The sequence below is a fragment of the Eulemur rufifrons genome, chromosome 4 (assembly GCF_041146395.1).
Source record: "Eulemur rufifrons isolate Redbay chromosome 4, OSU_ERuf_1, whole genome shotgun sequence".
In the NCBI taxonomy this organism is placed as follows: Eukaryota; Metazoa; Chordata; class Mammalia; order Primates; family Lemuridae; genus Eulemur; species Eulemur rufifrons.
In genome coordinates this window covers 64,512,032-64,527,755 of record NC_090986.1, presented here as the reverse complement: position 1 = coordinate 64,527,755, position 15,724 = coordinate 64,512,032, and the positions used below count along the sequence as shown (strand labels likewise).

Sequence of the window (15,724 nt, the reverse complement as noted above, 5' to 3'; positions counted from 1 at the left end):
GGGCACAGGCGCGCGAACGCGGTCCCCGCCGGGCGCCGAGGGGCGGGGCGGGCGCGGCAGCTGGTGCCCCGCCAGGCGCGGCCGGGAGAGGGCGCGGCGAGGGGCTCCGCGCCGGGCGCCCGACTTGTTTGCCGGCTCCCGGGCCGCGAGACGCTCGGAGAGAGCCCGCCCGGCTCGGGCTGGGCTGGGCTGGGCTGGGCTGGGCGGCCGGGAAGGAGCGCGCCCCGGGTCACGCCGGCGCCCGCGAGCCATGGACCCGAAGGCTGGCGGCGGCGGGGAGGAGGAGGACTGCGTGGACTCGGGCGCTGAGACCGGAGGGTGAGCCGAGCCGGGCCGGGCCGGGCCGCGGGCGGGGGGTGCTCTGCGAGTTGTGCGGAGGCTCCTCCGGGGTGGGGACCCATCTTATCCCCGCGGCAGAGCCAGAGCCGTTGTGGCGGGACAGGGCGCGGGGACTTCTCCTCCTGCAGGACCCCCCCCCCCCGGGAAGCCCGAGGGGTCGGGGGTGGGCGCGCTCCCTCCTGGGCAGGCCCCCGGGACAGAGCCAGGGGGGCCCCACCCCAGGGACGAAAATGGAAGGACTCAAGGTGCAGTGGAGTCCCACCCCAGCCCTCTTGTCCTCCGCTCTCTTGTGGGGGGATGCGGAGTCCCAGGCAAATGCAGTGTCCCCTTACATCGTTAGAGAGACAAGGGATGCTTTTGCACTTGTTTCGACCTTCCGCGGGGACTTTCTCTTGTAGCTCCGTAGCCCCCTGGAGTCCGCCCTGGCGATGGGGAAAGGACACCCGGCACCTACAAGTCTTTCAGAAGTCGGCTACGGGGGTAGCATTTCTCATTTACGGCTTTATTGTGGGACTTTTTTGTGTGCTGCTGAGACCCCCTCCTGGACTCCTGTAGTCCCGCCCAACTTCCTCCTCTCTAAGTGCACCTGTCCCGGCTGGAACCGCTTGCCTCGGTACCGCGGGATGGAGATGGTGCTGTGACTAGCCCTGCTTATTTAAAGAAATGTCCTCTTCGCTTCAGCGGACTCAAACAATGAGCTCAAACCTTTGGAGACTAATTAGTCCTCTCCCAACAATACCGTTTTCCTGCATGGTACAAAAGCTAGAATGCCTTTTAGAGGCCTTTACAATGGCTTCCACCCAGCCCCTGTCTCTAGAGGAGTTTCCTGTGCAGAGTCAGCGCCACATCCAGGATGCGGGTATTGACCCAGGAGGAAAGGGTGTCTTCCTATCTGGAGTAATCCTGGGGGAGGGCGGGAGCTGCCCAGGCTACAGAAAGCCTCATTCCTGGAAGGTCGGGAAGGTTTTAGACTAATCTCAGGATTTGGCAACCCTTTGAGGGCAGCCTGAGAATCCAGCCCCAGAATGGACTCAGAGTTCATTCTGACCCCCGGAAAGCCTCCCGTGCAGCCCCTCCTGCCTCTCAACCCCGCCCTTCCCCTCAGTCTCCACCACCACTCCTAGACCAAGTCTGGGACTTTACTCCTTAGAACACTTACCCAGCAATGGGCTTTCCCTGTTGTCCACACTTAGGATCATCCGTAGTTCTATACAGCACCCAATTATAATCTGGTGGAATAGCCTGAATTCTGAATAATGAACTCCCTTGCTTTTATCAACTTTGATTGAAGATCCTTGGCTTTTTTTTTTCTTTCCTGCCTCTAATTAGCTGGACCGTGAATAGAAGAAACAAAGCAAAATTAACCAGATCATTTATAGCTGGGTTGAATAAAGCATTCACTAGTCCATTCATTTTCAATTTGCTGAGCTCACCTACAACGTATTTTCCCAAGGGCTCTGTCTTAAGAGAGAGGAAGTCCTGACCCAGGAGGTGACATTGCCCCAGGATCTGGACATCAGCATGACAGCTGCCAGGGCTCCTAGGAGGCGCACACTGATCATGCTGACACCAGAGCTTCTGTTCCCTGCCTCTGTTGCTGAAATGTGTAGTTTGTAACAGGACAGAATTGTTTAAAGAATTCTTGATTGTATCACTAGCATCCTTAAATAAAGATAAAGGTAAAATGGCATGCCCATGCATTTAAATAAAATAGTTTCATCCCACTGCTTCACTTGACCAGCCTTAAAATAAATAAATAAACAAAATAGTTTCAATGTGTATGTATTAGTCTTGTATTTGCCATATATTCATATGTCCTTTGAATTTTAGTTATCAGCAAAAGCTGTTTCTAGCCTACTTTTCTGGAGCTTGCCCGGTGCCCTTACCCTATGCAACTTTCATAGAGCTACCTGTTGAGATTATGCATAAAGATCGTGTAGAAAACACGAAATTAATGTTTATTATCATTATGTTTTTTAAATGCAGATCTGATCATGTCTCTCTCCCTTTGGAACTTTTATGGCTCTGTCATCTATAAAGTGCAAAGAATTTAACGTGGCTTATAAGCCCTAACGTTTTGGAGTCCCTCCGTCTCTCTCTGGCCTTTTCTCTCAGCAGGCCCTTCGTTGCACCCTGCACCTAGCCATGTCTGACAGATGTTTCTGTTTCCTTGCCTTTGTCAAGCGGCCCTCTTTGCCAGCTATGCCCTTTCCACCTGGCATGCCTGTCCACCGGGTGAAACTCTACTCTTCTTTCAAGACTCAGCTCAAGTGACACATCTGCTAAGGCAGTGATCCTTAATTTGGGGTCCATGAATTGCTTCAAATTGTATGCAAAATGATGCACTTTGTGCATTTTTATGAGAAGAGAACTTATTTTTTCTGTTTTTTAAATTGAATTCCCAAAGTAGCCTGAGATCCCTTTCAAACAAAGTTTGGACAGGGTATCAGACATTTCATTTTCAGCACATTGTATCTGAGGTCTTGTGAGACATCTGAGTAAAGATCTGAGTCAGCAATTGGGTGTATCTGTCTGGAATCCATCAATGACATTGCATTTGGGAACTGTCTGCCTAAAAATGACAGTTGAAGCCCTGGGCGAGATTAAATCAACTGAAGATAATAGCACACACCTAGTACTTAGTATGTGCCTTGTACTCTCCTAAGCCTGTACATGTTTCATTGACTCTTTGAATCCTTCACCAACTCTGTGCAGCAAGTGCTCTTTAGGACCAGCCTTGAGAAACTACAACATTTAAAATGCCACATAAATGAGGATGAGCTGATAAAAGAGCCAGAGGAAGAGTAGGCACAGAGTAAAAGAAGGAAGAATGTGATATAGAAGCCAAGAGAGGCTTGAGTCTTTGAGAAAGGAAGGAGAGAGTTCAACTATGCTGCTGAGAAACTAATGACGATGAGGAATAATGTCAAGTGTCCTTTGTTAAATGGAGATAATGAATTAAAGGTAGAATAGTATTTGACAGTGGGGTGGTGGAGGCAGGAGCCAGATTAGAGTGGCTCTGGAAAGGAGGAGAAGGTGAGGAAGAGGAGACAGCTAGATTCCTAAGTCAAGAAAAGGGAGAGAGGCAGTAGCTGGAGGGGAGAGTGGGGTGAGGGAAGAATTTCCTAAAAATGGGTACTATTTAGGCAGTCAATGCCAATAGAAAGGATTCTGTAAAAAGGATAAAGATATAGGAGAAAATATGATAATCCATAATGTCAGCTCTCTGACAAGGTGCAGGCAGATGGACTTCAGACCACATGTGAATGGATGGGTTTAGGTAGGAGGTGGGAGCATCTCCCTTCCCACAACTACAGGGAGAGAAGGGAAGATGGGGTCTCCTATGGTGAAAATGCAGCCCCCCTCCCCGACCTGAAGAGCATGGAGGTTTGAAATAGCTGTTTTGGGCAGTGTTGAGTGAGAGCCCAGTTGAGATGAGTGATTAGGTATTCACGGAGGTATGAGTCTACCTTGTCTATTTTCCTGCTGCAGTGCTCTAGCTACCTAGGTAGGGTCAGGCAGAGAAATGGTGGGTAGTTGGAATCACCAAGGTTTGGAGTAAGGGGGACTGTTGCTAGGTGGTATAAACAAAACATAGGAGCAAGGGATTTTAGGGAATGGCTTAAGCTGATTATTGATCCTTTTTTCAGCAGCATGATGGAAGAAACAGTTCTAAGAAACTTTGTGGGTCCCACTGCCAGTGGGCAGACTGTGCTGGTCACCTTCAAAGTTATAGTCACAAGAGCCAGCCTGCTGGCATTCAAATTCCGGCTCCTCCTCTTAGGAATTGTGGAACCTTGAGCCAGTGACTTAACCTCTCTCTGCCCTCAGTTTCCCCTTCTGTAAAATAGGGATGATGGTAATAGCACCTACCTCATAGTTGTTGTGAGGATTAAATGAATCTATATATGTAAAGCCCCTAGAACAGTGCCTGGCAAAGTAAACCCTGGGCACAGTATTATTTCTCACCACACTATTATTACTGTTACAAAGAACATTGCAAATGATAAACTTAGAGTTTTATGTAATAAAAATGGTGAACTCAAGACCATATGTTCTTTAAATTCATCACAGTAGATGCTCTGTTGCTTTTAAATACCTTAAGCAATTTGATCATTATTAAGAACATCCAAGAGACTACTGGGCATGCCTCAGTATTATAATTATTGTTTTACAGATGAGGAAATGGAGACTTGGAGGACACAGGGCTCGTTAGTGGCACGAATTGAAGCCTGGGCGTCCAGCATGCTTCCCACCTGCTAAAGTTGCCTCTCAAGGAGCTGTTTGATCTGTAATTAATTCTTGTTCTCTGCTCAGACATTTTCCCTGGCTTGAAATGCTGCCTGTGCTGTCTGACCCACCTAATACAGGTCAAGACTAAAAGCAAACTAGTGTTCTTCAGTGGCAATCAATGTCATTTTGAAACTCCCATTTTCCAAATCCACTTGAAAGCAAGCCTTGTGCTTCTGTGTACTTTCTGTTAGAAAAAACTGGCAAGTCGGCTGCTGGTGGTGGTAAACTATCTTAAGAAACAGAATCCTTTAATAGAGGGACAGGCAGTTCCTTGTACACCCAAATAAAAGCCACTGCTTTTCTATAATGACTCTTTCATTAGTGATGTCCCCAAGATTTGGCCTCTAAGCCTCTCTTTCAAATGTGATGGATTGTTTTCACACAATAGTTTGGTCTGGCATTAATGGACTTCTGCTTCCATGTCCGCTGACGCTGAGCTTTTGAACATGTAGGGCCATACCATGTCCCGTTGCTTTGGGTGACCTCCAACTGATATTTCCCTGTGACTTAGGAGATCACAAACAATTCATGGGTCTAGAGTTTAAACAGGTGGATGAAAGAGAATGGGTGGAATACATTTTAAAATGAGACAGGTTTAAAAAAAAAAAAAGGTAAAAGGGGAAATCTTGTTTAGAAGACCAGACGATCTTAGTATTGGTACTCAGTTATCTTTGTGTTCAAGGTGGGCCTAGTTAACTCTAAATTACCATGGCATTTAATTCAATGCACTGAAAGTTACCAGTGAAGTCCAAGACACACTGAGCTGATTTTTTACGGAAACATCAAGATCAATTTTATAGAAATGCCAAGATCAATCCTTACGCCACGATTTTCCTGAAAAAGAGAATTTAGGAAGGTATTCTTTTTATATATACTGCATATCAATTGGCAAGTAGGGCTTGGACAGTGGTAGACTATCTCAAGTACAGAACCCTTTATATATCCCTAAATGTGTAATTATAATTAAAATATAGTCAAGGGACCACAACTAACTTTCTGTTCATTATTAGCACAAATACTAAATAATGTATTTGGAAATGTGTCTCTACATGTGTTGTGTGTGTGCAAGTACATGATCCTTGTATTACTTTGCCCATCTATATTATGTGTGCACAAATTTTTCATTCTAAATTCTCTTTCATGCTTCATTCTGGCAGGGCTGAATGTCTTATATAGACCCAGCTGGGTAACTTCTTATGATGTGAAACAAATAAGCAGAAATCTCAAGGCAGGTACTCTACTGCCGTTCCTTCCCACCCTAAAAAAGTTGGGAAGTATAAATTTCTCCAGAGAACCCTAATCAGATGCCTGGTTGTTCTCTGGAATTGTTTGAACCTATTTATTAAGCACAATATTGTTTGAAGCTTTACAGTTGGTCTTTCACTGGCAGTATTTTCAGTAAATAATCTTTGGGGGTTATTTGAATATATTTTAAGAGCTATAAAAGGGTTCCTACCTCGACTCATTCTATATTGCCACTTCTAATTTTCCTAAGGAAAATAAACGTAAAGTTATATTCATAAATACCTCATTGCAGAGTGCTTTGTAAAAGCGGACAACCAGGAACAATCATAAAGGCAACAAAAGGGAAATGGTTGAATAAATTATAGTACATCACTTCATCTAAAATGAGAATTACAGGAACTATGTAGCAGCACATTATAATGGTATCAAGTGAAAAGAGCAGTTCGGATTGTATCTCTGTCATGGCAACTTACGAATCCCATAAACCGAGGATCAGAGGCTGGAGAGCAATGTGAGGCTTTAGGTGACTTTAGTCTATGAGATTTCTTTTTGACGGTGGGCAGGGGTGAAGTTGGGCTGCAGAGCTGGGCCACCCGTCGTGGAGAGAGAGGTTTGTGTTTTATATTAGCGAGCTTGAATTTCATCCAGAGAGAGAGACATGATCAGATTTGTGCTTTGCAAAGATTAGCTGCTGTATGGGGAAGGAACTGGAGCAGGACGAATGTGACTGTCAGAAGACTGACCAGTTGGCAAGCCTGACCCGGTGGTGCCTTTAGTCACGAGAGATATGGAGGGATTGATTCATGGAGGGGCATGAGTTATGCTAGCACCTGTCCTAAAATGTGAAAATACCCGTGCACTTTAAGATTCTTGAACTATGTCTCAAATGTAAATTTCATTCTACATACATATCCATCTGTATGCAGATCTTGAAATGTATGCATATGTGAATACCGTCTGCTTCGGGAGTATTTGGAAAATCCTAGCTGAAAATACTGACACATTTTTAAGAATAAAAGCTATAGCAATAGCACAACGTTCTTACTGTATGTTATATTTGAATAGTCATGAAATTTCTTTAAAGTCTGATCATCCTAAGATGATTGTATTGTAATGGAATTGGTTTCCCATTGGATCTACCACAGTGGATGTTTGTTGAACATTCACTGCATTTATATACAGTTACATTTCTAAGTGTTCTGAAGTTTATGTCCTGACTGATTCCAGAAAGAATTTAATGCACCAGTGCTAGGGTTAAAAATCCTGGTTTCAGGATGGTACGGAGCCTTAACTCTCTCTCTTGTTAGCCAGTGTGTCACCGTGTCCTAGCCAATCCCTTCTACCTTCTGACTCTTCCTTGCCACGCTTAGTCCAAGCCCTCATCATTCCTCAGCTCCTGGTCTCCTTACACATAGTATCACTGTAGTTTCCTAATCAATAAAATAAAAAAATTGCACTGGATATATGTGAATGCAGTTTGTAATATATAAAGAGATATGCAAATGTTAGCAGTTGTTATTCTTACCAGTTTTAAAATTCAGTGATTCCATGACTGCTAAAGTATTTCACTTGAAAAAGAGAAAACCACATGCTGTTTTTCTTCCATTTTGTTCTTCTACCAATAAATCAGTGCATCATTATGTACAACGTAGGTTATTTTAACTAGTAAGAGGCATGTTTCTTGAGATTTTTTTAAAAAAGTTTTTTATAGACTTTTTTAATGTGGTAAACTCGATGGAGTGAAAATTGGATGATTCAAGAAAGGCAACAGGAGACTAAGGAGATAAAAGGAGTGTATATCTATAAAATTAAACATAATTAAGCAGTTTATTTGCATAACTACATCCGCCAACCACCACAGCAGAATAAATCCCTATGTGCTTAAGTGATTAATTTCCTACTGAGAATGACTCTGGGACATTGGGGGAAGAAACTAAATAGCTTCCATACCAAATTCCTTGCCAGAGAGGGAAGTCTTAACAGTCACATAAGTAGGGCAGAAACGTAGTAGAGATTAAGCAGATCCTTGGCCAGATCCCTGTTCTCACAGAGGCCGAGCGCCAGCAGCTAATTTTTCAGCATAGAAAGCGAAAGGGTAATGTCACCTCAACCCTAAACCTGCCTTTTCCCTTTCCCTATCACAGCCCACACCCTGTTACCCTAACGTCCAGCAGGCTGGCTTCTCAGGTGGACCTGAAGTCATGGCACCTTTGTGTTTCCTGATGTTTCGTTGAATGTGAAAGCCTTCACAGCCCAGGTTCTCTGCTCTCTCTGGGATCTTATGCTTCTGTCAGCAAGAAAACATTTCCCCATGGTGTTGTGCTAGCGCTTGGAGGGTGCTCATTTGCAATAGTTGAAAATTTTTGAGTGAATGTGTGAGTCCGTGAATCTGTTGAAAACTTGGGGCCTTCTTCCCAGAAAAATAAACAACCATTCAAAAACTTGCCAGCAAATTTAAATGACCTCCTGACCCCTGTGGGGGGGATCCACGGAGCCCGTGTGAAGGACCCCAGATTTCTACAGTATCTTTGAAGTTTCGCTTTCAAATTCAGACATAAGTTTATTTTGCACAAAATGAGCCTCAGCACTGTGGTTTTTAATTTGTGACATTTCTTCACTAGTTGAATGCTACTTATAACTGACTTCCAAATTCTGGCTTGAATAAATCATTTGCATAAGGAATCCTACTAACACTGAGGTCTTGTGTTTCAGGTCTGACTACAGCCACCTGTCCTCCACCAGCAGTAAGTATCTTTTACATGTCTTTTAGAATTGTCTTAACCATCCCCGAGACAGCATCTGTGTGTCCATGTTTCAAGGGTAGGTAAGAATCACCAAAGCCATCCTTGCCAAAGAATGTGACACAGGATGTTCCCAACCTGGAGGTGGAGACTTTTCCTGGAGAATTTAATCACACCTTAATTTTAAGACAAGATATGCCACTACTTTCCCTACAGAAACCCAGGCTGAAGGACGTAGCCTAGGCTTACCCAGCTGCTTGTGGGTGCTTCTGGGAACACCTTCTCTGAAGAATCTAAGGCAGCTCATTCACTGAGCAAACATGTATCGAATACCTGCTACCCATAGGAGAGCAGAAAGCTCAGAGCACAGCCGCCAGGTCTGTGGGGTTGCTCCAGCTCATCTCTTGGCAAATCTCTTCCCACGTACTTCTGCATCTGCAGGCAAATGCCATTCTCTCTCCAGTGGAGGGAACATCTATCTCTGACAAAATCCTGCAAAGTGTGTTAACAGCAATACTGCTGCAGGTTATAATTAGGGAATTTGACTATCACTTTTCCATGTAAGTGTAGCTAAAAGGAATATAGACATTTTTATCAATCCATCTCCCTGTATTTGTAATTCCTGGCTTACACAGGGTTGTTATATATGACAAAGAAAAAAAAATGATTGGGAATATGTTTATAAAGCCATTCTGAGCATGAAAAAGGTGCTTATATTTAATATTAAAGTACAGGTCAATGTACTCATGGGAAATTATGCCCCAAACCTAGAAAGAATTTATAGTGATTAAAATTACTACATAAATGACCAAAGCCATTCAGATTGATTGAACACTTGTTTTAAAATAACAAGAAATAATTGTCTTACAATAAAAAGCCCTGATTTTTAAAGTCAGTAAATACCGAATTGTTTTGCCCTATCTCACTATCCTGTTAAACTCTCAATTCTAAATAGTTCCCAAATGGAGAGACACTTAATTGGATTATTCTATGTATTGATGCTTAGTTTGCCTTTGCAATAAGAGACAGTGCAGAAAGCTGTGTATCTGGGATTGTAATTTAGTGTCAAATTATAATGTATTTCATTATTAGTATAACTGCAACTAGCAATTTCTGGTCAATTTCAGCCAACTGGAGACCCAGCACTGCCCCTTAGTTATTAAGAACCATTAGTAATAATGAGAATAATGCTCCAGTGATTTGCACTCATTCCCTGAAGCTCTTGCATTCCTAAAATCAAAGAAAGCTCTCTTGAACTCTCTCTCTCTCTGGGCCACCATTTTCATTCCACTGTTTTGCCCAGAGGCTACATTTCTTTAAGAAATGATTTTTCAAAAATACTTGCCTGAAGCCTTTGCTCAATTTGTAGCTCTCAAATCAGTCCTCTGGGTCATAACAAAGCACCTCTCTAGTCATCAAAACTGGTAATTTGGTTTGGGATGTTTTCCTCTCCATTATTTTAATTGCAGTCTCTGAGCTGGAATTTCTGTTAGTACAGCTGGGATCAATACCTTGTTATTGTTTTTCCATTTTGCTTTAAATATTTGGTGGTTCCAGCCTCATTCTTCAGTGTCAGGGCCTCTTAGTAAGTATGTATGTATGTATGCGTTTTAGTTAGGAAATGTATTTGGCTACAAATAATGGACAAAAACAAAAACAAGTATGGATTGTTTTCTTTTAACATTAAAAAAAGAAAAGTCCAGAGGAGGCAGTGCAGGTCTGGCGTAGAAGCTCCTTTAATTGTTCTACTACACCATTCTCGGCTTTTGGCTTCCATCCTTGGGCTTGCCTCAGAGTTATAACGTGGCTGCCTCCACCCTAGCCATCACATCTTTGTTCTGGGCAGGAAGAAGGAAAAGGGAAGGGCAGAAGGTACCTGCCAGCTGAGTCATCCTTCTTTTTAAAGAGTTATCCCAGAGACTCTACCCAGTAATTTTGGTTATCTCTGTTGGCCAGATCTTGGTCACATGTTTATCCCTAGATACAGGGGAGTCTGGAAAATGTTGTTTTCTTTGGCTACATTGCCACTTAAATCTGTTCTTTAAAATATAGATTTGACAGTGCTACAGTAAGAGAAAATATTTTCCAAGTAGATTTTTAAAATAATATTTCCCCATAAACTAGGTAATCACACTCCAGGGGCTGAGCAGAGAGAAGGGTAATAGTTTTGTTATTTATCTTGAACGTCTGGGTTGCAGGGTCACTCTCCCGTCGACCCGGCCTGGCACTGTCTGTGTCCAGCAGGGCTCGGGGCCACCCTGCGGCAGCAGCAGCAGCGTCCCAGTCCCCGTTTGTTGTCCTGGGAGCAGCTTCTGCATCTCATTGTCATTCTGCTGCTGTTGTCAGCTTCCCTCAGCTAGCTGGCTTATCACTGAGTGATTCCTGATTCCCATTTGGGACTTGAGAGTTGATTCTAATCGTTCACTATCAGAAAGTGGATTGTTCTGTGTCTGCGAGTGGTTCTTACTCAACATTCACTCTCGCCTTCACCCGTCTGTTCCTGTGTGCACAGCGGAGGGGCATAAAGGCTTCCTCGGGGTGAGCTAGCATTAGCATCGCCCTTTTTGCCTGTTTGTCCATGGCTGGGTTTTTTTTGTTTGTTTGTTTGTTTTTTTAATTTTTATTTCATCTTATTATGGGGGATACAGAATTTCAGGTTACATACGTTGCCCATGTACCGCCTGTCCCCCCAAGTCAAAGCTCCAGGCGTGTCCGTTCCCCAGACAGTGCGCATTGCATTCATCATGTAGGTATATATCCATCCCCTCCTCGCATCCCGCCCTCCCCGAGTCAGCACCTTCAAGCGTGACCATTCCCCAAACGGAATGGCCTTTATCAAAAAATCCCAAAACAACACATGCTGGCATGGATGTGGAGAGACAGGAACACTCATACACTGCTGGTGGGACTGGGTTTTCTTTATTAGGAACTGTCATGAGCGCTCCCTCCAGAGAACACCAGTCAGTCACTCTGTACATTAGTTGTCTTTTCCCTCAAAGTGCAGAGGGCTGCTTCCTCGTGCTGCCTGCCCCGAGGGGACAGAAAGAAAGGTCATGACCGAGGGGAAAGGCACAAGGGCACTGGCGTGGTCAGGTGTCCTGGCTTCTAGTCTGGGTTCCCCCAAGAATCAGGCATGTGCTCTCGGGCTGGTCGTTTACTTCTCTGAGCCTCAGTTTCCTCCCCTGTGGAATGAGGTGGTCGGGCTGGGAAGCCTCTAAGGACCCTTGCAGAAGGTCTAGGATGTTAAGATGTGAATGTCTTAGAAACTCCTTTAAAAAGAGAGAAAGGGAAGGCATGAGGTGTCTAGACCTTTTCTCTTTGCTGTCTCTTTGCACCAGAAGAAAAGTCTGGAGGCCTGGGCATCCTCTCTGGAGTCCGAGCCTCTCTGAGTGCGGAGCTGCCTTTGAGTCGGAGGCAGTAGAGTGTGGTGAGAGGCAGCAGCAGCTTTTTGTCCCCCTCCCCTCAAGGAACTGCATGGGTCTGGGGCAGGGGCAGGCGTGTGGATCGTCAGGCATCACCCTTTTTTCCTTGACCTCATGGATCGCAGAATCGCACTTCACTGACTCGTCCAGCTCTGGGGGAGGTGGCTGAGGGGCCTCCTTAATGGACAGCTTGGTTTTGTTTGGTGAATTTTTTTCCAGTTGCAACTGGTTCCTTTGCCTTTTTTAGATTGACAGGGAAGGCAGGCTTTTCCTTTATGTTTTCTGAAAAGCTCAACACACTGTTGGCACTCGGGAGATCTCAGTAAATCATAATACTTGCTAAGGAAGATGAATTTAATTTATACTCTCAGAATCAAGTTGTTTTTCCAGAAATCTGGTTAGAAGATCATCAAGCCGCTATGTACAATTTGCATTCTTACGTGATTTAAATAAACGGGGGTAAATTTTATAAACAGAATAAGAGAAAAACAATAATTATGCCAGGGAAAAAAATCAACGCTGCCACGTAATACTAATGAAATTCCCATCATGTGTGATTGAATATTCCATTCAAATAAGGATTATAGTCATACTTGGAGAATTACTCTTAGAAGATGCCAGGAGCTTGAAATTATATTTTTAGGAAAGTAAAGTATGACATTTCTTGAGGATATCTAGCCCCAGAATAATGCCAATAGGAGGTAGTCAAAGAATTAACTAGTTCTCTCTCTGAGGCTGTTCCACAGGGATCTTCTCTGTTTGCCCTCCTAATTTTGGTCCTAAAACTGTCCCCACTTAAAACTCAGTACGGTCATTAGCTCTTCACCTGGCAGCCTAGACGCTGCCAGTGGTGGCAGAAAAGAACTTCCTACTTTTCAGAGCACAAATGCTAAACGGTCAGGTGAAGTGATCCAGAGGGCATCTTCTGGTCCCTGGCAATGTACTGAGGGATTCTCTGTGTCTGCAGAAATGGGAGAAATGGCCATGAACAATGTGTTGTGCTGATTTGAGCCCAAGAACATGTACCCAGCTATACAAAAAGGGCACATATTATGGGTGGGTGGAAGTCACTAAATTTGTTCTTCAATTTACCTGAGTCTCAGATTCCTGCCCTCTTCTCTTAACAGCTTCCTGCTCTGTCCATCCAGTGGCTTCCCTATTTCCTGCTCATGTCCTCCCTGCTGGCCCAGAGCTGCCACAGGCTATTCGTTCAAGGGCGTTCTATTCCCTTGGCTATCCTGGGCCACCATGTCTCTGAATTGCCCTTCAGGGCAGCCCTGACTAGTGCAGCTAGTGCTCTGGGCCCCTGAACACATACTCATCTGGAGGGAAAAGGGTCAGGTGGATCATAGGTGTTTTTCAAATAGGAAAGTCCAGGCATCTTGGTTAATTGCAAGGCACTGTAGCTGGTCCAGAGCCACCCGGGAGGCATGTCAGTTCTGCCTCGCTCCTCTGTCTGGGAGGACATCTCATCCCTTCCTGGAGCCGTCTTTTCTCACAGGCGTATCTTTCCACATAAATGCTGCCTTTTCCCTTGAGTTTCTTAGTAGTTTCAATATTTCCTTGCAATTTCAGGATACTGATGCATAATATGTTTTGATTTTGGCTTTAACGGTATTTGTCCAACCCATCAGCATTTGGAGGGAAAGATAAGTTCATTGTTATTTAATTAAGCAATTAAATTTGTGATAAGCAAATATAGGAGCTTTAAAAGTAACACGTGGAAAAGATACGATTACATACTGTAGAACTCATCACTGGTGGGGAATATGTGAATATATATGATCTGTGTCTCCATATCCAAGAGCTAAATTCAGACTTGGAATAATGAAGTATCTATTATTATTTCCTTTGTGTTTTCATTAGAGAAGATTATAACTTACTAACACATTTTGCTCATTTTAGAGCCAGTTTTTATCATGTCTCCAAAAAAGGATGATTTATGTTTTGGGAGAGGTGATAGTAGGCAGTTTAACTTTGATGCATCTGCACGAGTTATCATCTTCATTTCTCTCTCAAAACAGATATTCTTTCAGAGTCTTATTCTGTAAGATCTAGGCAAAACTCAAATCTATTCATTAATCCTCTTGAAGAACAATTTTAGCTATTGAACTTGCTTAATTTTGTGATTAGCATGGAGTTGGCAACATACACAGGTTTGCAAAAAGTCTCAAAATCTACCTACTGCATCCCCAGCTTCACATCCCTCCCACAGTGAAAGTATCAAAAGAAAAGTCACCAATATTCTCTAAATTAGAATGTAACCTTTTAGACAAAGCGCATTGTGGAACTTGAATATCTCAGTTCAAGTCCGTCACTATTTTCATTAATTTCCTACTTCCTCAGTTCCCAAAGGGCTTATTAGTAATACTAATGATATTGTTTGATGTACTGTTAGAAATCCATCAGTTGATATAGAACAAATCAAGGCACTGGGGAGGTGGTATACTTATTTCCAAGTGGAGGAAAATCATGGGGTTTTGAATTTCCACTCTACTGCTCTGCAGAGCTAGAAGCACTTGAGTGCGCATCTTCCAGCAAATAAACCCCAGATGAGAACTGCTCCCATTTCTGTTACATTGAAGACCACGTTCTGGCACAGCAGGCAGATTCATGTGCAGAATCGTCTCAAAGGAGATTCAGAGTAAGCTGCCGCGTGGCTGGAACAAGTCTGCAGTCCTAAATGAGGCTCTCCATGAGTGGCTGGCTGTGTGCTAGACAGTGGTGTCGGTGATAACATGCTCCATCTTGGTGTATGGTCGTGGCTGCAGAGACCAGTGAGAAACCACTAAGATGCTGTGCACATGGATAGATCGGTGTGGTTTCCTTGTCCGGTCTGATTTAGCATGTAGCTTGTAGATGACACAAATAAAAAGACAACAGGCCTGGGTGTGTCATTTATGGCAGGTCTGGGTTTTTTAGCTACTCAAGCGGAGGCTTAGCCGCCGCAGCCTCAGATTCACAGAACGCTGGCTGGTGTGGGTTGGGGTATCCCACTCACTCCATGTTTTGTCTGCGGCCCGGGGAAGGTGTTCCTGGCCTGGCACAGCACATAAAATCACCACACTGGCAGACTCGCTGCTCAGAGTGTGGTCCAGGGACCACTGCATTAGCATCACCAGGGAGCTGGTTAGAAATGCAGAATCCTGGGCCCCTCCCAGACTCCTGAGTCAGGTGAGCTGCATGGACTGAAAGCTTGAAGAGCACTAAGCTAGTCCCTCTCCCCATTAAGCAAGCTTGTTCTTAAATCATCCCTGATACATGTGGCTTATCCACATCTCTTACTTTTAAATTCTAGTTTTTCAAATCTGTAGGCTCTAGGATCTGCATAATGTCTAGATGAGAAAATTTTTCACTTGATAGTATTTAAAATTTTTTCTTGATAATTTAAAAGAAAGAGTTGTGTTCCTCTACCAAGAGTAGTTTATTTTAAAACATGGAATGTGCCGTTTAGGAGGCAAGCTAGAGGTGTTTGTTTCGGGTTTGTCTGAGAAGCAGGTGGCAGCCTTACCTACAGGACCATGGAAGTAGCAGACGAAACCTCTGAGATGAATGAAGCTACTGAAGCTGAACGTGTGAGTGCATCTAGACTGTTACTCGATGGTCTGGGGTCTGTACATTCAGAACCCTCTGAATGGGAGCCTGAAACGCTAGACAGTATTACTATTTGACAGTTGATAAGAA

The 15,724-nt window shown here is 44.0% G+C and overlaps 1 protein-coding gene across 1 annotated transcript in view; it reads left to right on the top strand.

The window, feature by feature from the left end:
• Window positions 1-250: 250 nt before the first annotated feature.
• Window positions 251-15,724, top strand: part of FAM124A (family with sequence similarity 124 member A) — a 48,806-nt gene continuing 33,332 nt past the window's right edge. Inside the window, exons 1-2 of the mRNA XM_069467260.1 lie at window positions 251-318; window positions 8,590-8,621. Of these exons, the coding sequence (XP_069323361.1) occupies window positions 251-318; window positions 8,590-8,621 (100 nt within the window). The remainder of the gene's footprint in view (window positions 319-8,589; window positions 8,622-15,724) is intronic.